The sequence below is a fragment of the Myotis yumanensis genome, unplaced genomic scaffold, assembly GCF_028538775.1.
Source record: "Myotis yumanensis isolate MYYU_CA2020_CCGP unplaced genomic scaffold, mMyoYum1.0.hap1 SCAF_20, whole genome shotgun sequence".
Classification (NCBI taxonomy): domain Eukaryota; kingdom Metazoa; phylum Chordata; class Mammalia; order Chiroptera; family Vespertilionidae; genus Myotis; species Myotis yumanensis.
In genome coordinates, this window is record NW_027223771.1 from 10,720,055 (window position 1) to 10,742,897 (window position 22,843).

Here is a 22,843-nt window from a genome sequence, read left to right on the forward strand (position 1 = left end):
TTTTCCTTTGGTGGTTTGGGGGGGTCACTTTGAGACTCGGTGTGTACTAGTCCTCATGAAACTGTGGTCCACAAAGAACCGTAACGTTCTTTGGTGATTTTGCCTGAATCTCTCCTTAAATGTTATATGGAGAGCTTGTCTCTGCCTTTCAGCCCGAGATTGGCACAGTTATTTTCCAGTCGTTGTGTGGTGCCACAGCAGGCTCACTTGAACTTGCCGTGAAAATCAGGTTTCATCAGTTCTCGGAGGCACAGATTCTGGGACAGTTACTTTAACTTGAGTGAAAATTATTCCATAAAATTACAGCTTTTATGAGGTCTTGAATTATGTGTTTACGTGTTATTGATTGATTTGAGAGAGACAGAGAGAGAGAAACCTTGATTTGTTGTTCCACTTATGTATGCATTCATTGTTTGATTCCTGTGTGTGCCCTGGGGGGGATCGAACCTGCAAACTTGGTGGATACTGACGATGCTCTAACTGAGGTGGCTGGCGAGGGCCTGGAATTATAGGTGTGGTATAAGTAGATTATAAAGAAGCATTTGATTGTTTCAAATGAGCCCTGAAACCTTCAGTCATCTTAGAGGGCATAGCAAAGGTGTAATAAATATTTCAGCATTAATGCCCTAACTGGTTTGGCTCAGTGGATAGAGTGTCGGCCTATAGACTGAAGGGTCCCAGGTTCGATTCCAGGCAAGGGCATGTACCTTGGTTGCTGGCACATCCCCAGTAGGAGGTGTGCAGGAGGCACTGATCGATGTTTCTAACTTTCTCTCTCCCTTCCTCTCTGTAAAAAAAAAATCAATAAAAATATATATTAAAAAATATTTCAGCATTAAATAATACTTGAAAATTTATGAAATTCTAGTGTTTGATTGCTATTTCTCATGGCATTTTTATTTTTTTATCCTCACTGGAGGATATTTTTCCATTGATTTTAGAGAGAGAGGGAAGGAGAGGGAAAGACAGAGAGAAACATCGATTGGTTGCCTCCTGCATGGGCCCTGACCAAGGCTAGGTCTGGGGAGGAGCCTGCAGCTGAGGTACCTGCCCTTGACCGGAATGAGCCCAGGACCCTTTGATCTGCAGGCCAATGCTCTAGCCACTGCGCCAAACCGGCGAGGGCTCTCATGGCATTTTTAAACCATGTTGCTAATATAAATAGTAAGATTACTATGTTTGTGAAATCCTAAAGTTTTCCCTAAAATTTACTGTAGAAATTGAGGCCAATCTATATCTATAAGAGCCTAAGGGACCAACCGACCAGTCGCTATGATGCGCACTGACCACCAGGGGGCAGATGCTCAATGCAGGAGTTGCCCCCTGGTGGTCAGTGTGCTCCCACAGCCAATATCCTGTGGCCCCGATCACCGGCCTGGCCGAGGGACCCCACCCGTGCACGAATTCGTGCACCAGGCCTCCAGTATTGTGTATGTAGGGGAGAGGTAGTTACCTGGGTGTTCTGGGGTATTTTGAGTGAATGCAGTTTTATTTTTCAGACAAGCCTTGTAACATTGATCAGCCTGTAGCAATAATGGTGCCACAGACACTTGGATCTGGGGGATGTGCTGGAACCTTCAGAGCCAATGTCAGAAATGTGGCCACTGCTCTGTCACAGCCGGACCCAGCATCTCATCCTCCCCAAGCGGGAGGGCCCCAGGGGTAGTGCGGGTCCCGCCATCGCTGTAGAAGTTCTTCTTTACTTGTTTACGCTGAATAAATTGGCTAAGCCTTGGGGGACAAACACAACAGCCTAGTTGGCTTACTTTGCTTACAAATGATTGAAAAAAGTAACCCTTGCTCCCCTGGCTTATGGCCAGGCAAAAAAAAACACGTGAAAGTTACTTGTCGCAAGATTATACATTGGTGCCCAATACCAAGTGAAATTATTTTTTCTGAGTTGTGCCTCACCCACCCTTTCTTATCTCACTGTGATAGTGCAAGCGCCCCTTAAGCTTTTAGGCAGTGACAATGTGCATGGTCGATTTTAACTGTCTCAACTCTGTTTCCTGTTGACTGTGTTACAGGAATGAATCTGAAGCCTGCTGCAGGAAAGCACTGAAGCTTTAACATGTTTTCTTGCCTAAAACTCAAACTTTAAGTAGCTGCTTATGAGCGTAGGGAAGGCAGGACGCTAATGTCTGTCTCAAGACACAGGACAGCTGTTTGCTCATCATCCTCCACTGTGTGAGTAGACTTCAGCCCGAACCCTGTCACTGGGCGTAGCAACGGCCCCTCGTTAATCTATGCTCCAAGGTGCCTCACGGCAGCATGATGAGAGATTTTCTTAGGATCTTTTTTGTTTTTGGTGGGTAGGATCCTGAGGGTGGAATGGGGTGGTAGATTTTTATTTATGAATTATTTTTGAGAATAACACTTAATAACTGAGTATCATTAGTTTTTGTGTCTTTTTTTCAGAATTATGTTAAGTGATGGAACCCTCATTATGAATCTCATTGTGAAGCAAAAGATGATCATTCTTTAGACTGCTGTTTATTTCGCGGTTGATTTCAGCCTTTTAAAATTAATATTTGGACCAAACAACCACAAAAATAATTTTGGGAATATGATGTTAGGTATTAATGTAGGAAATTGCTCTTGGGAGTAAATTAAGTTGTAATTAACTAGAAGCCAGGTGCACGAAATTCGTGCGTGGGGTGGTCCTTCAGCCGGCCTGCACCCTCTCCAACCCAGGACCCCCTGGGGGCTGTCTGACATCCCTTTTGCAATCCGGGAGCACTGGCTCCTCACCGCTTGCCTGCCTGCCTGCCTGATCGCCCCTAACCACCTCTGCCTGTCAGCCTGATGCCCTAACTGCTCCTCTGCCAGCCTGATTGCCCCTAACTTGCCTCTGCCTGCCGACCTGACCACCCCTAACCGCCTCTGCCTGCTGGCCTGATCGCTCCCTAACTGCTCCCTCCTGCTGGCCTGATCGCACCCTAACTGCTCCCCCCTGCCTGCCTGGTCACCCCTAACCGCCTCTGCCTCGGCCCCAGCCACCATGGCTTTGTCTGGAAGGACGTCCGGAAGATGTCCAGAAGATGTCTGGTCTAATTAGCCTATTACCCTTTTATTAGTATAGATAATTTTTAAAAAAATAGCTCTATTTGATCAGAGAGCATATACTTCAAAGTAAAGGAACTCTTGTTCCCTAAATGCAATTGGAAATCTTGTAAACTTGCCAACTTTGGTTTTTAAAAGTGCATTGATAATAGAAATGCCCATTGAAGAAGAAAAATCCTTTCTTTTTTTCATACTAAAAGTTAACATCTTAAGACTCAGTTGGGGGCGAGGGGGTGTCTAATTTTTTTTTCGACGTTTCCTGTTTCGTTTTGGTTCTTCATAGATTTAGGAGCGGGACTCGGAGTGAGGCTCTTTTTTTTTTTTTTTTTTTTTTTTTTTAAATATATTTTTTATTGATTTTTTACAGAGAGGAAGGGAGAGGGACAGAGAGTTAGAAACATCGATGAGAGAGAAACATCGACCAGCTGCCTCCTGCACATCTCCCACTGGGGGTGTGCCCGCAACCAATGTACATGCCCTTGACCGTACATGCCCTTGACCGGAATCGAACCCGGGACCCCTCAGTCCGCAGGCCGACGCTCTATCCACTGAGCCAAACCGGTTTCGGCTCGGAGTGAGGCTCTTAGTGGGATGTTTTTTCCCTTTGGAGAAAGGCATGGTTGTCCAGATGCGCGTATGGATAAAGATGTATGAAATCTCACCAACTATTTAGGGAGTGTGGACTGGAAGGAATGTTATCTGCACTCAGGCCAATTAGCTTTGCTTTCGCATCACCAGTGTGTTGGCTGAAGACAAATCAGAGCTGCCCGTCTCCAGGATGGGGAGTGAGCAGGCGTGTAGAGGGCGTAGGGAGATAGGCCCTGACTGGGCCTTCTTAGGAAGTCATCAGAGGTTCGTGGCAGAAATGACGGAGGCGTGCAGTCCCCTCAGAAACAGGGGAGCTCGAGATGTCGGTGTGCCCCGTATTTTTCCCTTCCCGGATTGGTCAGCAGACACGGCAGTGTATGGTCTCCAGGGTTCCCAGTTGCTGATCTTTCACCAGCTCTGAAGGGGAAATACTATAACCTCCTTGGTTAGTGCTGCCAAGTCTCACTTCAATGCAATTTTAAGGTCTACAGCAGGGGTCCTCAAACTTTTTAAACGGGGCCAGTTCACTGTCCCTCAGACCGCTGGAGGGCCGGACTATAGTTTAAAAAAAAACCATGAACAGATTCCTGTGCACACTGCACAGATCTTATTTTGAACTAAAAAACCAAAACGGGAACAAATACAATATTTGTATCTGCATGTGGCCCGCGGGCCGTAATTTGAGGACCCCTGGTCTAAAGTGGGGTTTTATTCTCCAGTTCCTGGTGCTTCACATGTAGGGCCCAGTTTCATTGGGTGCTGTCCTGTGTACTGGGATGGTCTAGGCCTGTGGCCGGCAAACCACGGCTCGAGAGCCACAGGTGGCTCTTTGGCCCCTTGAGTGTGGCTCCTCCACAAAATACCACGTGCGGGCGCGCACATACAGAGCAATTGAAACTTCGTGGCCCATGCGCAGAAGTTGGTATTTTGTGGAAGAGCCACACTCAAGGGGCCAAAGAGCCGCATGTGGCTCTCGAGCCGCAGTTTGCCGACCACTGGTCTAGCCGCCTCTCTTTTTAAGTTCGTGTCAAAAATAAGGTGAAGGAGGCCTTGAGAATATAGGCCTGAAACTTTGGTTTTTAAGATGAGATGAGGCAGAAAGAACACACGGGGGAAATCATATTAAGGATTTGGGGGGAATGGGGTGACGGTGTCTCGGTGCCCTGCTTCCATGTGTGAGTTCTGTCGCCATCGCTGCTTCTGGGATGGAGGGAGCCGTCTTTCTCGCTCAGGTGCTGGTGAAGCGCTTTCTGCTCTGGAAGCTTCTGTGGGGGACAGGCAGGGGGGGTGCCTTCACCCGAGTCTCCCAGGAACGCTGGGTATCGCTTCCTGCCTTACTGTCCGAGCCTCCTCCGCCTGGGACGCTCCTGCCAAAAGCTGAAAGGAGTTGCCTTCAGCCCTGATAAGCTCTCTCCTGTGTGTGTAGAAATATTGCAGATGCCCAGGCTGCGTGGCTCGGTGGTTGAGCATTGACCTCTGAACAGGGGGTCACAGTTCCATTCTTGGTCAGGGCACACGCCCTGGTCGCGGGCTCGATCCCCAGTGGGGCGAGCAGGGGGCAGCGATCCATGATTCTCTCTCATCGTTGATGTTTCTCTCTCTCCCTCTCCCTTCCTCTCTGAAGTTAATAAAAATAGATATTTATAAAAGAAAATAAAGTGAAAGGTGGTATGTGAACACGCCAAAAGGGACGCTTCTGCTGGAGGCGGATATTTCCTACCCAGTCCACTATCTCAGTTTTTCTCCGTTCCTGCTCTCTCCTCGTTATAGAGAGCCGTTTGTGCTGTGGGAATTCTGTGACACTCAGAGCTCAGTGGCCGTCAGTGTGGCCGGATTGCACCCAGCGGCCACGCTCTGTTCGTTATTATCTGTGGCTGCCTCTGCACGACCGTTGACATGAGCAGGTAGGAAGTGGCGGCGCTGGTCGCCCTGACGGTGCAGCCGGTGCTCTGCCCTGTCCCTGTGCCTCGCTGCCCCGCGTGGCCCCTGGGTTAATAGTTCTGCAGCAAAAGACAGTTACTCCCCTTCCCACCGTGTTTGCTATCCCTCTTCCCAAGACAGTACGTCCTCACTAAAAAAAAAGAAAAGAAAAAAAGATTAATCAGCCCTGGCCGGTGTGGCTCAGTGGATAGAGCATCGGCTTGCGGACTGAAAGGTCCCAGGTTCGATTCCGGTCAAGGGCACATGCCCGGGTTTTGGGCTCGATCCCCAGTGGGGGGCGTGCAGGAGGCAGCCGATCCATGATTCTCTCTCATCATTGATGTTTCTCTCCCTCTCCGTCTCCCTTTCTCTCTGATTAAAAATATAATTTAAAAAAAAAGATGAATCAGCTCCTGGAATACCTGGCAATAATCATTTTGGGCATTTTTCATATACGCCCCGTGAAGATGCTGCTTAGCATTTTGTGTTTTTGTGGCTGATAAGGAAGATTCATGATTTTGGAATTAGATGCGCTATCTGAGCAGATACATGCAAATCAGACATTCCTGTCCCTGAACTGATTCTGGAGAGCGGAAGCGTGTGTCATGGACTTCTCTTATGCCCCGAGGAGGGCAGTGGGCACCTCAGTAAGTACAGTAAGGCGCCCTGAGCTCAGAGCTGTGGCAGGAGGCTATAAAACAGGCATCGCATTCTGCCATGTCTTTCCTGATAATATTCTAACTCGGTCAGTTTTGGAATCAGTCACTTATTCCTCCAGCACAGATCTGAGTGCCTCCTTTGTGCCTGGCATTGGTCTCAAGCAGAGACTGGCCCGCTGGGCCCCCCGGGCCGCATGCTTTTGGCCACCTCTTCACTGTAACTGCAGGTCTTACGCTAGGACAGCTGTGCCCTTCATGTACATACGCCCGTGACCGCTTTCTCACGGCCACGGTGGGGTGTGAGCGCTTGACGAGACGACGCGGCACGCAGCCTCCATCGGGTGCTGTCGGGCCGGCCCATGCCCTGCAGCACTGGGAGTACAGCCCTGAAAACAGAATCGCTGCTGCCTGTGTTTAGCGTGGTTCTTCTCTTATGTTCTCTGCTCACAGCCATGTTATTCTTCCCTTGTCCACATTTCCGTTCGTATTGAAGGACGATGTTGATGATTGTAAGTAGCTGTCGGTTCTTGTCCCCTGGATTTGTGGATGGTTTTTCCTTAGCCGGCTTCTCCCCTCTATGGAACACAGCTCACCCCGAGGTGGGCTTCAGCTTGGGGCCTGGGGACAGGACCCAGGATGGGGAGGCTTCGCTCTGCCTCCCGGAGCCCTAGTCCCCGCATGGGCCAGAGGACGACACAGCCAAGAGCACTCAGCCCACGATCCATCACACGAGTAAGATGGTTTCACTGAGGATATTCCTCAGTGACGTGGCTTTTGCTGAGGGCGGCGACCGGGACTGCGGGGACGGACTGGCACAGCGGGTGCTGCCGCCGTGGTCTGCCCCCGGCACTCACAGCCGGGCGGCACCGTGGAAGGCAGACAGCAAGCCCGTGTGGTGAAATAGCTTTGAGCCCCTGGGCTTCCGGAGGGGCCGCTGGGGTCTCAGGGCCCCCGAGGCTCCTTGGGAACTGCTGGCTGGAGCCTCGACGGCGGCCGGGTGGTCAAGGTTGACTCTCAGCCCCATCGGCCAAGAGCTGGGTGACCTTGAGCAATTCACGTGCCCTCTGACCCCCGTCTGTGACAGGAGGGTGTTCGCAATACCCATTTCACAGGATGTGACAGGACTAAAGGAGTCGATCGTTATAAAGTGCTCAGAACAGTGCTGGGCACAGAGCGCGTTCTGTCAATATTGTGAAACAGGAAAGCCAGTTGTTTGTATAAAAAGTGACGTACAGACTTTCAGGGGACAGAGGAGACTGGAACTGACAGGGTGACCGTGTGAAACAGGAGTAATCGGGGAGATACTCGTCTGCAGATGCTGGGAACCGAGTTGGAGATTTGCCTGAGGAGAGGGGCCCCTGAAAGGGTGGGTGGGGTGGTTGTCTTACAGCGTTTCAGGCCAAAGTGGAGGGCATATCAGGAAGGGTTCTGTGTGCGTGAGCAGATCTCACTTTATGTGAGTCTGTTTGAGAAGAAAAGGGGATGGAAGTCCAGGAATATGGAGACCACCGGGAAAATTCCACTGGGGTTTCCCCCTTTTGGGGAAAAAGAAAGGATATTGGGACGCCTTGTGCAAGTAATAATTATGTCTAATTTTTAAAAAATATACTTTTTAATTGATTTCAGAGGAACGGAGAGGGAGAGAGAGAGAGAAACATCAGTGATGAGAGAGAATCACGGATCGGCTGCCTCCTGCACGCCCCCCACTGGGGATTGAGCCCGCAACCCGGGCCTGTGCCCTGTCCGGGAATCGAACCCTGACCTCCTGGTTCCTAGGTCGACGCTCCACCACTGAGCCACGCCGGCCGGGCAAATACGTCTAATTCTGTGATAGGGAACCTGGGTCAGTTTGAGAACATAAACTTGGCTGCAGCTTCATTTGACTCAAAATCGCCATGTCCGGCCTGCTCCGTCAGGCAGGCGGCTCCGTGAGCCCCTCTGAGGTGGCTGCGTTGGCAGAGCTTGCAGCCTGAGGCCGACCATCTTGTTCAGTGAACTGCGTGCAGCAGCCCCTGCTGGCCGCCCCACCGCCCGCCAGTTCTCTGCGCAAACAGCCATTCCCTTTTCTTTTCCACGAGCCTGATGCCTCGGGGCGAGGCTCGCCCACCGCTGGCTGTGCGCTGGCCGGGCGCGGGCCCTCTCCTCCGTGCACCCAGCCAGCGCTGCGGGCCTGCCTCGTCCCGTCCCGGCTGTATGTTAAGCATCAGTGAGTGGACACAGTCCGTGCCATTCCCGGGTCCCGTCTCAGAAGAGGGGAGACAGATTGCGTCAGTGTAATTTAATAGTGAATAAGGTGGAGATAAGTGAGGGCGGAAAACAGACCAGGCAGGCACGAGCGGTCGGTTTCTGGAATATAGATCTCTCCCAGGCTCAGTGATTGAATGATTGTGTAGTTTTTAAGGCACTGATTTATTCAGTCTTGGTGAGGGAAAAACTGTGTGCTCTATAGAGGTGGGACTGGGGACTCTATCCCCTCCCCACGTGGGAGTTTGTACTTGTTCTTCAATAAATTTCCACCTTATCTATTAAAAAAAAAAAAAGAGGGTGGGATTGTACCAAGAGCTGCCTGTCATTTTTCTTGTAGCTGCAACGCTCCATGTCAGCCATACCTAGGGGTGCAGGTTGGGGTGAACCCTGCCTCTCCCAGTCCTTCCTTCCCTCTCCTTCTCCCTCCACCGGTGAGAGGCAGGGAGACGGAGAGGGATGGAGACATCCATGATGAGAGAGAATCATTGATCGGCTTTGAGCGCAAAGTAACACTCATCTATAATAATAAAAGCGTCATATGCTAATAAGACCGGACATCCTTCCGGACGAAGCCAGGGCTGCGAGGGAAGCCGGTGCCAGCAGCCGGGGAAGGAAGGCTACTCCTGCACCAATTTCGCGCATCGGGCCTCTAGTTAGTTTACACTCAGCTTTGGGTTGGAGAACCCGCAGTTAATAGTTCCATGCTAAGTCCCATGTCCGCCCAGCCTCCCTCCATCTCATACAAAAGGTGTTTCTTTAGTCAATCCGGAGATGGGCAAGTTTGTGGCTCATCGCCTATTTTTTTAAAATATATTTTATTGATTTTTTACAGAGAGGAAGGGAGAGGGACAGAGTTAGAAACATCGATGAGAGAGAAACATCGATCAGCTGCCTCCTGCACACCCCCCACTGAGGATGTGCCCGCAACCAAGGTACTTGCCCTTGACCTGAATCCAACTTGGGACCCTTCAGTCCGCAGGCCGACGCTCTATCCACTGAGCAACACCAGTTAGGGCTCATCGCCTATTTTTGTTCAGCCCGTGAGCTGAGAATTTTTGGGGGGGATGGAGGGAATTAAAAGAATGACATTTTGTGATGTGAGAATTCTATGAAATTCGGGGTTAGTGGCCATCGTGTGGCTGTACTGGACACAGCAGCCACGTTCTGTGTTCACTGTTGTCTGTGGCTGCCTTTGCACCGCCATGCAGTCAGGTGGTGGCAGCAGAGTCTGCGTGGTCCGAGAAACCTAGTCCTGTGTGGTCACTTACAGAAAAGCTGGCCAACCTGATGCCAAAGAGTGGGCAGAGGCAGCCGTGAGGGCGTCGCAGGTGGAAATGCCAGTCAGAGCGTCTCTAAACTCTTCAGCCGTACCTTAGCCGGTGTTGTTCAGTGGGTAGAGCGTCGGCCTGCGGACTGAAGGGTCCCAGGTTCGATTACGGTCAAGAGCACATGCCCGGGTTGCGGTCAAGAGCACATGCCCGGGTTGCGGGCTCCATCCCCAGTGGGGGGCGTGCAGGAGGCAGCTGGTCCATGATTCTCTCTCATCACTGATGTTTCTCTCTCTCTCTCTCTCTCTCTCTCTCTCTCTCTCTCCCTCTCTCCCTCCCCCTTCCTCTCCAAAATCAATACAAATATATTTAATAAATAAATCCATAAATATAAATTACAGAAGAGGCCGTAGTCCTACTTTGTCCTTTTCTGGGCTATCCATTTAATCAACTTGCAAAGTAGATGAGCCAATTCTGAGGGTTGCGAAAGGCGGGGGGGAGGGAAGCTGGCCTCGCCATCTGGGGCCTGCAGTGCAAGGTCAGTTCACTGTCCACTCTTACTTAACTCAACATGGTCTGGATGTTTCCTTCTCCCAGAATGAGCAGTAAAGACCCCACATTGAAACGGTCAGAGGTCATAACCTAGGAACTAGCAACCGATGCTTATTCGATGAGTCGGGGCGCTGGGAGGGGGGGGCGGCTGGAATTGGAGAGCGCCGGCTCTCAAGGCGTCCTCGCCCGCGGGCTTCACGCTAGGAAGGCGAGTGCACTGTGGTCAGGGCCTGCTAGTTCCCCAGTGAAGCTGGAAATCCGGAATTTTTAGGTGACATCCCCCAATTAAAAATCGCTATTGAATTTCTTCGCAGCCTTAAAATATATGATCTTGCCCTAACTGGTGTGGCTCAGTGGATAGAGCATCGGCCTGCGGACTGAAGGGTCCCAGGTTCGATTCCGGTCAAGGGCATGTACCTCGGTTGCGGGCACATCCCCAGTGTGGGGTGTGCAGGAGGCGGCTGATTGATGTTTCTAACTCTCTATCCCTCTCCCTTTCTCTCTGTAAAAAATCAATAAAATACATATATTTTTAAAAAATAAATACACGATCTCGAATTTTTATGCTCATGACAATTCCTTAGGTAAAAGGACTTAAAGGAAAAGCAAATTTTTTTAAAGAGCTTGGCTAAGCTAATCAAAGCTGCATAATATCTTACGGTTGAATAATAAATGAATGAGATTTTAAATGACCTTCAAATTAAGAAAATAAGAAGTGATGAATGTTCAGAAAGTTAGAGGATGGACTCTGAAAGTCATTATCTTCATTTTTTAAATAAAAACCTAGCTGTTACTACCTGTGTGACATGGGGCAGGTTGTAAAGTCTCTGTTAAGTCCTGGTTTTTAAAATGGGGATGGCTGCCCTGGCCGGTGTGGCTCAGTGGATAGAGCGTTGGCCTGCGGACCGAAGGGTCCCTGGTTCAATTCCAGTCAAGGGCACATCCCCGGGTTGCAGGCTCCATCCCCAGTAGGAGGCGTGCAGGAGGCAGCCGATCAATGATTCTCTCTCATCATTGATGTTTCTATCTCTCTCTCTCCCTCTCCTCTCTAAAATCAATACAAATATTTTTTTAAAAATAAAATGAAATGGGGATGGCTATCAGTAGCTCCAACACCATAGGATTCTGGAGAGAACTAACTGAGATCCTGTGAATAAAGCTCGGCGTTCTCGGTCCAGAGGAAGCTCCGAGCTATTCTTCAGTCCTGTCTAGAGGGCTTCCACCCCCTCAGGCTGTGGTTTTGATGACAAATGTTATTCAGAGTCAGAAAGCACATTTTCTGAATTCTCTGCAATTCCTAGACTATAAAAATAATTATACCATGCTAATCAATTGTTTGTTTATATCTGGTAATGCCATTTTTTTAAAAAAATATATATTTTATTGATTTTTTACAGAGAGGAAGGGAGAGGGATAGAGAGCTAGAAACATGGATGAGAGAGAAGCATGGATCAGCTGCCTCCTGCACGCCCCCCACTGGGGATGTGCCCGCAACCAAGGTACATGCCCTTGACCGGAATCGAACCTGGGACCCTTCAGTCTGCAGGCCGACGCTCTATCCACTGAGCCACACTGGTCAGGGCTGGTAATGCCATTCTTGATCTCCCTGGGTTTGTAGCTTTCTAATCCCACAGAACTGCAGCTGAGGAGCTACTCTACCCTTCCATTCTCCTCCCTTCCCTCCGAATGCCAGACCCGAGGGCCCCGCACGCTGTTACCTACTGAATGGGCACAGTGGCCACGGAGGCCCCACATAGCCCACTCCCCACTCATTCCCGTAAACCAGGATGCCCTTCTGTGGCCTGGCCTGAACACGGAAGGTTGGCTCTCCCCCTCCCTTTTCTTGCTGTGAAGGGAGCTGTGAAGTCCTTTGTGCTTCTTATCTGCCAGGATGATAGTGTTTTCTGAGAACGCTCTTGGCTTTGAACATCATTGTGAATCTGCTGCTGTGCGGGGCAGTTTGGCTTCGGGAAGTGGCCAGCGTTCCTGGGTTTTCCGTTTTAATCTCACTGTTCACAGCGGGTGTTGCGACATAGAACGGCTCGGTTGTCACGTGTACTTGTTCATCTGTGGCTGTTTACTTGAGTTTTAGTAGAAAGAGAGTATTTGTCTTTTTGGGGTGTGTGTGATTGCCAGCCACGTACGAAAGTGCCCCTGGGCCAAGTTCCTTTAGTTCTTATCTTCATTTTAGCGTCACGATTTGGCAGCATCGAAGAGGTGGTTTAGAACTGTGTTCCTCGGTCTTTTTTCTTTATTGCACGCCTGAGAAGCCTTTTCACACAGTTGTTCCTAATTGGACTCCCACTCTATACAATTTTAATTTTACAGCTATACTCTGTATCCACGTCTGTATTTTACATACATACACACATAGTATCTATAAATATAGAAGCCTAAGCGACTGGAACCACCAGAACGACCGGTTGCTATGACACGCACTGACCACCAGGGGGCAGACGCTCAATGCAAGAGCTGCTCCCTGGTGGTCACTGCGGTCCCACAGCCAACCTCCCCTGGTCCCTCCCCCCGGCCGGCAGCCAGCAGCCGGAAGGAGTCCCTGATCGCTGGCCAGGCCTAGGGACCTTATCCGTGCACGAATTTCATGCACCGGGCCTCTAGAGTGTGAGTGTGTGTGTGTGTGTGTGTGTGTGTGTGTGTGTTTTACACATACAGAATACGGGTTATTTTTTGTGCTTCCTTCCCCCAAAGACCCCCTGCTGCCCCTTTGAGGTGACGCTGCTTGGAGAAGCCTGGTGTACAGCAGTGGGTTCTCAAATGTTTTCGCTTCAGAATCTTTATCTTCTCTCACTTTACATGGGTTACACCTGGCAATAGTTATATTGCAAATTAAAGCTGAGAAAAATGACACAAGTTAAAAAGCGTTTTTATGAAAAATCACCATGCCCTTCCTCCCCCCCGCCCCCCCCCCCCCCATGGTTAGGTGGGGAAGTGGCATGTTGCCCCCTCTTGCCGACTCTTCAGGGCCTGGCTTCGTAGCCAACAGCCAGTTCTCCCAGGGCCCCTGTGCCCAGTCTGTTACGAAGCTGCAGAGACGCGGTGTCACACTGTGTGTAGCGGGAGGGGAAGGAGCATGTCAGTCACCTTCTCAGGTAACAGGGGTCCTTTGGCATCACCTGAAAACAGTGTGTAGCTTCTTAAAGGGGTCCATGCAGTGTAGGATCTCAGGCCATAAAGACTTTCGTTCTGTTGCTTTAAAATCCATTGGTCTGTCTCTCACTTTGAATAGCTCTTTTGTTGGTGAATAATTTCGTACCGTTAGGCAGTGGTCACTTGGAAAATACTGGTTTGCTGACTGGCGCTGATCTTGCAAACGTTGGTGTGGTACCAACCACCCACATCTCATCAATGTCACCACCGATCCGATCGGAGCTCCCTAACCACTGGGGGTGCTGGTCTCGATGGTTTCCGCTCGGATGTTGTCCTTGGAATAAGTGCTATTAGCTGTGTTTCTCCCAGTGACAGGCTCCCTGTGTTCATTTTTGAGAAGACGTCTGCCGTGTACACACGTCTGAATAACAAGAGTTTGTTGAAATAAGAAGCCTGTTCCAGAAAGAGAAGACTCGGTCAGCGTGCAGCGGGGACAGTGCGTGGCGCTCTTTCTTCCCACCCGTCCTGCCGCCGTGCGCCGCAGGCATGCTCCGTGCGTGCCGCCCAGCCCGTCACACGAGTTACTAACAAGACACGTGTGTTCCGGGTCAAGACTCAGTAAAATGGCCTTGATGTTGGCGTGTGGCGATGAGGAGTCCCCAGCTGGTACTTGGGGGCCCCGGCAGGGTGTGGCTCCTTGGCCAGGCCCCAGGCGTGTCCCCTGTTGCTTCTGTAACACGTCAGAGTGAAAAGGCAAATAGCTACTGAGCGTTGGTACAAAACCGTGTGACCGGGCCCCGTGGCGCACACGCGGCGCACACGTGGACAGCCCCGGGGCAGCGCGGACTTCGGAGCCAGACCACCTGGACTGCGCCCAGGGCCATCGCTTCTGAGCTGCGTACGTGACCTGGAGCCCTGGCCCTGGCACCCAGACCAGGCAAACACACCTCCCTCAGGAACCAGGCCCCAGGCAGACAATGTGTGTCCGCAGCTTTTTTATCTCGTCACTTAGCTACTGTGTAAAATGCGACAGGGCTCTGCCCAGAACCGTGGGAGGGGCGGGGCCTGAAGCAGCGCACGTACGTGTGTTCCAGGGCAGCGGGACCGGGCCCTGGGATGACCTGCTTCGTGGAGTAAGAAAGGTGTCTGTCAAAACCCGAAATTGGATCCTTAGGTTTGAAGGCGCTCCATCAGCTGGCTGCCTTGGTTTGTGGTCCAGCCGAGTGCATTGTGGCTCCTGGTTCCGAATCTGCGTTCGATCCCCCACGCCCCCCCCCGCGTCTGTCCTGGCAGTTCAGGTGTGGGAACGTCGGGGTGGTAACATGAATGCCTCCCTCGTTGTCCACCAGGTCGAGGGAACTTCCCTGGCAAAACGCGGCCCCTCGTGTTCCAGATCCCGGAACACAGACGCCTCTTAATGTACCTACACCTTCAGTTCCTGTGGGAGCTTTACACGCAGAGCCCGCTGTCCCCGCTGCCATGCTGCTCACGGCAAGGGCCCCTTGCTGCGGAGAGAGGGCACGCGGGACCCTCCCATTCGCTCTGATTGCCGTTGCCTTCGAGGCTCCCCACACAGGGCCTCTGTCCTGGTGGTGTTTAATTCTTAAATGATCTTTAAAAACATTGTTCCATTAGGCAAGTCGTATCTTCCCTGAAGAGGCTTTTAAAAGATCAGAAAAAGTGCCGATCAGAAAAAGAGTCACTGTTGGCTTTGCCTTCCTTGATACGTCCTTTGGGATGGTTCGTCGATGCCCTTTTACCCGAATTGCAGCATATTGTGTGTACGTTTCACGTTGTGCCGGTGCCTTTTTCTGATGGTGCCTGCTTACCCCCTGGAAGACCCTCTGGGAGCGTGAGGGGCCGCAGGGCAGTCTCTCACGGGGCCCTTAAGGGGAACGGCCAGGTTGCTTTCCAGAATCATCGCCCCAGTTTCTCATTTCAACAGCATCTGCCCACTTCCCCATGCCCTCGCCAGCACTGATACTAGGCTACATGCTTTTTAAACAGAAGAAATTACCCACGTTAAAACGTGGCCTCGGACCACAGTTTAAACTGTCAGAAATTAACAGTATTACAGAGCAACATTTACTAGTATAATGTATATTATTATTACTAGAGGCCCGTTGCACAAAGAGATTCGTGCAATAGGCCTTCCCTTCCCCTGGCTGCCGGCACCCGGGGCCCAGGCCTTCGCTCCAGCCGGAACCTTCAGTCTTCGCTCCACGGCTTCGCGCCTACGCATGCAAATTAACCGCCATCTTTGTTGGGTTAATTTGCATACTCTCCTGATTGGCTGGTGGGTGTAGCGGAGGGACGGCCAATTTACATGTTTGTCTATTAGGTAGGATTAGGAGTCCAAACTGAACTAGGCTTAGAGGATTTTCCTTAGCCTCTGATGGTGTGGAATATTCCAAGGGAGACCTTTCTCTGGGGGTTGTTCCTGCTCTCAGCTGGCAGACCTGCTTGTGTAGAGCGGGCTAGAGATGCAGGTTCAGTGTGTGTCCTTTTAACATTTATGTTTTCTTTCCCTGCATCGTGGGGGCTGAGGGGAGTATGTGTGGGCTTCTCTGTGTCACATAAAGCACATCTGGGTGGCGTGTGATGGCAGCGTGGGCACGTCTGCTAATCCTCTGTCCGTTCCAGGTGTGCAGCGGAGGAACATGGCGCAAGAAGCGAACCACAGCCAAGTGCCTATGCTGTGTTCCACTGGCTGCGGGTTTTACGGGAACCCTCGCACCAACGGCATGTGCTCCGTGTGCTACAAGGAACATCTCCAGCGACAGAACAGCAGCAACGACAGGATAAGCCCACCCGGTGAGTGACCCGCCCAGCACGGCGGGTTCGGCATCACCGTCCACTGGGTGGCACAGTGCGTGCACCCGTACCCTTTCCCGAAAGCTCTCCCGTCCTGCTCGCCCCACTACGTCCATGTCAGGGACACGTCCCATCACACAGCGTGGTGATCGGTGGTAGGGAAACAGCATGGGAGTGGCCCGCTGAGAAGAACTACCCTCGGCCCCTGTCGCAGCCTCAGAGCTGCAGGCTCCGTTGTCCTATTAAAACAGAGGCTGGCTTCCCGTGTGCCCGCTGTCTGGGAGCGGAAGGTCAGGGACGGGGGCTGCAGGAGGGCCGTGGCTCTTGGATCTTGGAGGACTCCTGAAGGAAAGAGAGGTGATGGGTAGCCACAGCTGGCCTGAGAGGAAGTCTGAGCCCGCGAGGGAGGAGAGGCGTGGCAGGGAAGGGGCGTGCAGCGCCAGCCACTGGGTCCTCTGTGCCTTCCCTCGAACGAGGACCCTCCTGGGGGTGAGGCAGGGCTTCTGGGTCAACAGCTGTGGAAGGTGGCGGTGGGGCGGGAGGCAGGGACTCCGAGGGTCAGCTTTGCAAAAGTCAGGCGTTTCTAGAACTCCCCCAGACTAGGCCTCGTGCAGGTTAATCCTGCGTGTCTAGTTTCTGTGCTTGATGAACATGCTGTCTGATGGTTAGTTCATTTAAATGTGTGTTTTTTAAAATATGTTTTGTTGATTTTTTTTTTTTACAGAGAGGAAGGGAGAGGGATAGAGAGTTAGAAACATCAATGAGAGAGAAACATTGATCAGCTGCCTCCTGCACACCCCCTACTGGGGATGTGCCCGCAACCAAGGTACATGCCCTTGACCAGAATCGAACCTGGGACCCTTCAGTCCACAGGCCGACGCTCTAACCACTGAGCAAACCGGTTAGAGCTAAATGTTTTTTACGGAATCTTTCTCACCAGCGCTTTGTGTTCAAGCCAAGAGCTAGAACCATTTGTTCAAACTTCTCCAAGTTTTCTTAAGGCGTACAAATGACTGTTTTTTAACCGAAATCATCATCTACGTTTCTGCCTGATGAAGGACGGGGAAAATGACGCGACCTAGTGTTCTGAGCAGGGTTTCCATTCTGAGCCTGGGCTCGCCTCCCTGCGAAGTTATCTCATTGCCACCATCTCGCTTCCGCGCTGGGCTTGGGAGCTGTCTGGGAGGCACAGGGCCTGGTGATACTCAGTCCGCAGAGCAGGGGCTCCGTGTGCTAACACGTGCAGTGTGTATGGTTTCCTTCACGATTAAACATCCACGGTATTTTCATTGGAAAACCATAGTATTGGAAACACTTTAACTAGAAGCAGTTCACCAGCCTAGTATATAAAAACCAAGTTCATGTGCTGCATTTTGTGGGAAACCGATCTTGATTTTTTTAGATAAGGTGGTGGGCTGTCCCGTGTGCAGAATCACTAATACGCAATGTGGTACCATTGCAGCCACATCTGTCAGTAGCCTGTCTGACTCTCTACCAGTTCAGTGCACAGACGGCAGTGTCCCGGAAGCGCCGTCCACGCTAGACTCCACGTCTTCATCTATGCAGCCAAGGTAGGCGTGGCCTCTGGGTGGGACGGGGGAGCGAGGAAGTAAAGACCCTATTCCGGGTGGGATCAGTCTTGTTAAGGAAAATCATGTCAGGTCACGTCAGGATTAACTGGCCTAAAGTCCTGTCTCATTATTCCTGACGAGTTAGAAAAGGCTTTTCTTTTTTTTTGGTTTTATGTTGAGGTGGGGTTGGGGAGGTTGTCTTTCAGATTTCCTATTCAGAAAGCTTTTCTCTTATTCCTCCTTCTATATCGGATCCCCCCCGAAGTCCTTCTGAAGCATACGAAGTTCTTCCAGCTGTAGCCTTATTCTGCAAGTGGTAGCATTTCATAAAAAGTAGTCTTCTCACAGTCCTCTCTGTTTCATATCATGATGTGGAACTCATACTTATTTGTATTTTAGTGTGTTGTTTTTTTTAAACTTGGATGTCACATCATTTAGAAGCCAGAAAATAGAGAATATTTGCTTTATTTTTATTCTGTTAGGAAACAAATAGTAAATCTCTACCACATCGTTTCTTTTTTCACTTCATGACGGAGATGTCCCACTCCATTTTGCCAGGATACCGTGTAAACTTTGTATTAGGGTTGCCTGGGCGTGTCCGTATCATACCAGTTTTCATTCAGTGAATTCACACACAGAGAACACACCTGTTGCCTTATTTCCAAAACTATAAACTGGGGGTCCCAATGAGCCTCTAGTTTCAGAGTTCTATGATTCAGTGATCAAAGGCATTTCTGTGTGAATTCTTGTCTTAATGATCTAGTTAGAGATGCTGAACTCTTCTTATTATGTCCCTTTCATTTCTGTTCATGCGTAGAGATGCCATTTTAAAACCTAAAATGTGTTTGCTTTTCTAGTCCTGTATCAAATCAGCCACTTTTATCAGAATCTGTAACATCTTCCCAAGGGGATAGCACATCTGCGGACAAAGCAGCGCCTGAGACAGAAGACCTGCAAGGTTTGCATACGAGCTGGCATCTCCTTTGTCATTTATGTCACATGTGACTGTGATGGGTCAGGCACTGTCCTGCGTGCATATAGTTCCTAAATTAGTTGCCTCAAATATTCTTACATTCATTTTCCTTCTGAGCAGAGTGTTTTATCTTCTCAAGTGTTTCACTGACGGAGATGCTGGGAACCACTTCCACTTCCCACGTGTGTAATTATGTCAGCACCATAGACTTAGCAACGTCACATTTTGTTTCGTTTGACAGATACATGGAACTGAATGCGTGGTCGTGTTATATGATTATCTGTGATTATTTCAGCGAGTTTAGCCTAAGTGCTGTTTCCTCTCCAAGTAAACTGGGGCTGCTGGGTTTAGAGGAACCTCCTATTTTTGACTCCGATTTCCTAAGAGACTCTTGAACTGGCCTGGCGGTCACCTCTCCCCACCCGTGACTCACGGCGCACAGGCGCATGCGTTGCTGGCATTTTCAGGTGATGTCTCTTGTCCTGGCCCCTCCTCTCTGCATCCCGGTCGTGGGTCCCAGGGACCTAGGAAGATGTGGAGGCATGTAGAAGGGCTCTTAGCCACAGAGATCGTAGAGGAGGCATTTGTTCAGTGGCCCGTGTTTCCTGAGTTAATTCCCCTGGTGTGTGAAGTGAAGACAGGCCAGGGATGCACGGTGCGTCTTGTTGCCCATGGGACACTTTCAAGGGGAAGACGCCCCGGCCAGGGAAAGCTTCCATTGTACATGGTGTTTGCATGGTGATGACAGGCACATCCGTCCCTCTCCGTCTCTGTTTGCTCAAGTTTAAATCCGTTAAGACAGCGAATACCCTGCTCTGACTTCTTGCCCAACAAATGATTGGCAACCTGCCTATTTGCCAGTTTTCTATAGCAAGAAAATGTGCTGTCTGGCCAACATAACTATTCTAGTCCTTATAAACTCATCTACACTAATAAAAGAGAAATATGCAAATTGACCATATCTTCATGATGCCCACCAGCCAATCAGGAGTGAGTATGCAAATTAACCCAACAAAGATGGGTTAATTTGCATACACAGGCACTGAGCGGCTGGGTGCCCCAGCCGCTCCAGGCCTCTAGGCAGCATGGGAAGGCGGAAAGGCGGCTCCGGGCCCGAGCGAAGGCGGAGCCGGCAGCCAGGGGAAGGAAGGCCCATTCTGCATGAATCTTAGTGCATCAGGCCTCTAGTAAATATAAGTGTATCGTTTTATGTTTTAGTTGAAGAAAGGGTAGAGATGAGGGGTATTTTAAAAGTAGAAATGGGAAAATTCCCAAAACAGTTATCCCCTGGACGTGTGAGGTCAGACGGGGGTGCTGATGCGGTCAGGTCTGTGGTGTGGCATGTGCCTTGCCTTAGGCTGGGAGGCGGAAAGGAGCAGCCTGGTTCGACAGGTTTCACATAGAGCAAGTGGAAAGGAATCGAATTTCAATATTAAAAGCTCCTTTGGAGGTGACAGGGAGAGAATTTTGCAGCTTCCCAGCAGCAGAACGAAGGCCTGTCCTGAGGTGGTGAGCTCCCTGTCACGGGAGCATTCTAGGACAGCGGGTCGTTGCCAGGCTCAGCGGGCAGAGCGAGGCGGAGTCTCGGACTCCTTCCAGCTCCGAGGGTTCCCGCCTCCATACAGAGTGGAATCGTCGAGTCAGTGGTTCAGACAGTCAGAGAGGAACAGTCCCTTCAAGTTAATTTAGGAAAGCTGCCTGGATTCAAAATCACATTTATCCTGATTGGAAAGAGTGGGTGAGAAGAGCCAGAATAGTCTAGAAAAAGTAGAGCCAAGTTGGCAGAGAACTAAACGACATGCGACCATAGTCAAGACTCATGGTGCAAGCATGAGGGTAGTCAGACAGAAACTGGAAGCAAGGCAGGAGCCTGACTCAGAATTATCACAGTGTGGGACAGCCCAGTGGCCCTCAGCAGGTGAGTGGACAAACACATGCACAGGGTGCTATTCAGCCGCCAAAAGGGATGACGTGCTGGTCCTGCTACCACGGGGGCGAACTTTGAAACCTGCTAAATGCAAGGACCGTGGCAGGAGGTGCCTGCCGTGTGGGTCCAGGTGCGTGGACGGCAGGTGCATGAAGAGGAGAAGAAATGGCGAGCAGAAGCGTACAGGGCGGGAAGGCCGACATCGGGGACGGGCAGTGAGAACACAGCTTCTGAGGGGCTGTGTCAGGCAGGTGTATGTTGGAACTAGAGCTGGAAAGATGATTTGGAACCAGATTGTGGAAAAACCTAAAGCTACTTGGTTCTCACCCGGGGTCCGGGAACAGAGCTGTTTGTTTAAGAAACACAAAGTTGGCCCGGCCGGGTGGCTCAGCGGTTGAGCATCGACCTACGAACCAGGTCACCGTTCCATTCCGTCAGGGCACATGCCTGGGTTGCAGGCCCATTCCCAGTAGGGGGCGTGCAGGAGGCAGCCGATCCATGATTCTCTCTGCTTGATATTTCTCTCTCTCTCTCTCCCTCTTCCTTCCCCTGTGATATCAGAAAAAATACATTTCTAAAAAGATAAAGAAGAAACAAAGTTGTATTGTAAAGAGATTCATTCAACCGTTTTTGACCCCAGGCAGCTGCTGATGGAAACTGGTCTCGTTGGTAGAGCTGCTCTGTCCCAGACGGTGGCCACCAGCTCGAGTGGCTCTCGGGCACTGGACACGGGCTGGTCTGAAAGGAGCTACACGCCCTGACCGGTGTGGCTCAGTGGATAGAGCGTCAGCCTGCGGACTCCAGGGTCCCAGGTTCGATTCCGGTCAAGGGCATGTACCTTGGTTGTGGGCACATCCCCAGTAGGGGGTGTGCAGGAGGTAGCTGATCGATGTTTCTCTCTCATTGATGTTTCTAACTCTCTATCCCTCTCACTTCCTCTCTGTAAAAAATCAATAATATATGTTTTTTAAAAAAATAAAATAAAAGGAGCTACATATTTAGTATTTAATGTATTTGCGAATTACACTGTGAGCTTCATGTATGCTCTGGGTTTTGAAGACTTGGCACCCAAAAAATATGAACTATTATTTCATTAATATGGTTCGTATTGATTACATTTTTGAATGATAATGTATATTGATTTATCCATCTTGTTTTTTAATGTGGCTGCTAGAAAACAGAAAATTAAATAGAAGACGCCCATGTTTCTTCTGGACCCTGATACCAGACAGGCCTATTTTTTTTATATATATACATATATTTTATTGATTTTTTACAGAGTAGAAGGGAGACGGATAGAGAGTTAGAAACATCAATGAGGGAGAAACATCGATCAGCTGCCTCTTGCACGCCCCCCACTGTTGATGTGCCCGCAACCAAGGTACATGCCCTTGACCGGAATCGAACCCGGGACCCTTCAGGCTGCAGGCTGACGCTCCATCCATTGAGCCACACCGGTCAGGGCGGGCCTATTTTCTCTTGAATGTTTACAGTGTTCTCCTTTGGTGAGGAGTTTTTGCGCTGGGAGGCACTTAGTGGTCATTTGGCCCAGCCCCTCCTTCTGCATGTCGGGACCGGCGGGCGGTCCAGAGAGGGAAGTGGGCTCCATGGCCATGGCGATGGGAACGTGTGCGCTTGCTCAGTAGGCGTGTCGAGCGGTGGCTCCGTGTCCCCGGTTGGGGTGTGCATCCGAGCAGGAGACGCTTGTCATGGCTCTGGGAGGAGGGATACACGTCCTGTGACATGGACCCTGGATCCATGTGATGTTCAGTTTCAGTCCTCACCCTGCGGGTGCATATGCCCAGAGGCAGTGCTGACAGCTGTATGTCCTCATGGCTGTATTCATGTCCTTTCCTTCCTTCCCTCCTTCCTTCCGTCCCTCCTTCCATCCCTCCTTCCTTCCTTCTGTCCCTCCTTCCGTCCTTCCACAGGACCCAGAGCAGAGGGCCTGTTCCTCCTGACTGAGATCCTCCCTGTGGGTGGTTAAGTCCTCTCACCTGCCTGCTGCTTTGGGAAGTGTATTAACAGGCATGGCCCTAGACTCGTCGAGGTGGGATTCCCGCTGAGAATCGCGTGAGCGGGTGCGGCGCCGGCTGTTTGACCAGCATGGCGCCGGGCAGAGGCCCCCAAAGACCTCTGGGCCCGAGGCTGCC

General features: G+C 50.7%; 1 protein-coding gene across 4 annotated transcripts in view; it reads left to right on the top strand.

The window, feature by feature from the left end:
• The window catches only part of ZFAND6 (zinc finger AN1-type containing 6), a 50,601-nt gene that overhangs the window by 21,758 nt on the left and 6,000 nt on the right, over positions 1-22,843 (top strand). For 3 of the 4 annotated variants that reach the window (XM_070400675.1, XM_070400676.1, XM_070400672.1), the window contains exons 2-4: positions 16,049-16,219; positions 17,682-17,790; positions 18,648-18,748. In XM_070400675.1, the coding sequence (XP_070256776.1) occupies positions 16,066-16,219; positions 17,682-17,790; positions 18,648-18,748 (364 nt within the window). In that variant the 5' untranslated portion in view covers positions 16,049-16,065. Of the gene's footprint in view, positions 1-2,041; positions 2,188-16,048; positions 16,220-17,681; positions 17,791-18,647; positions 18,749-22,843 lie in introns of those variants that run through there. The other variant, XM_070400673.1, reaches the window with a different exon arrangement.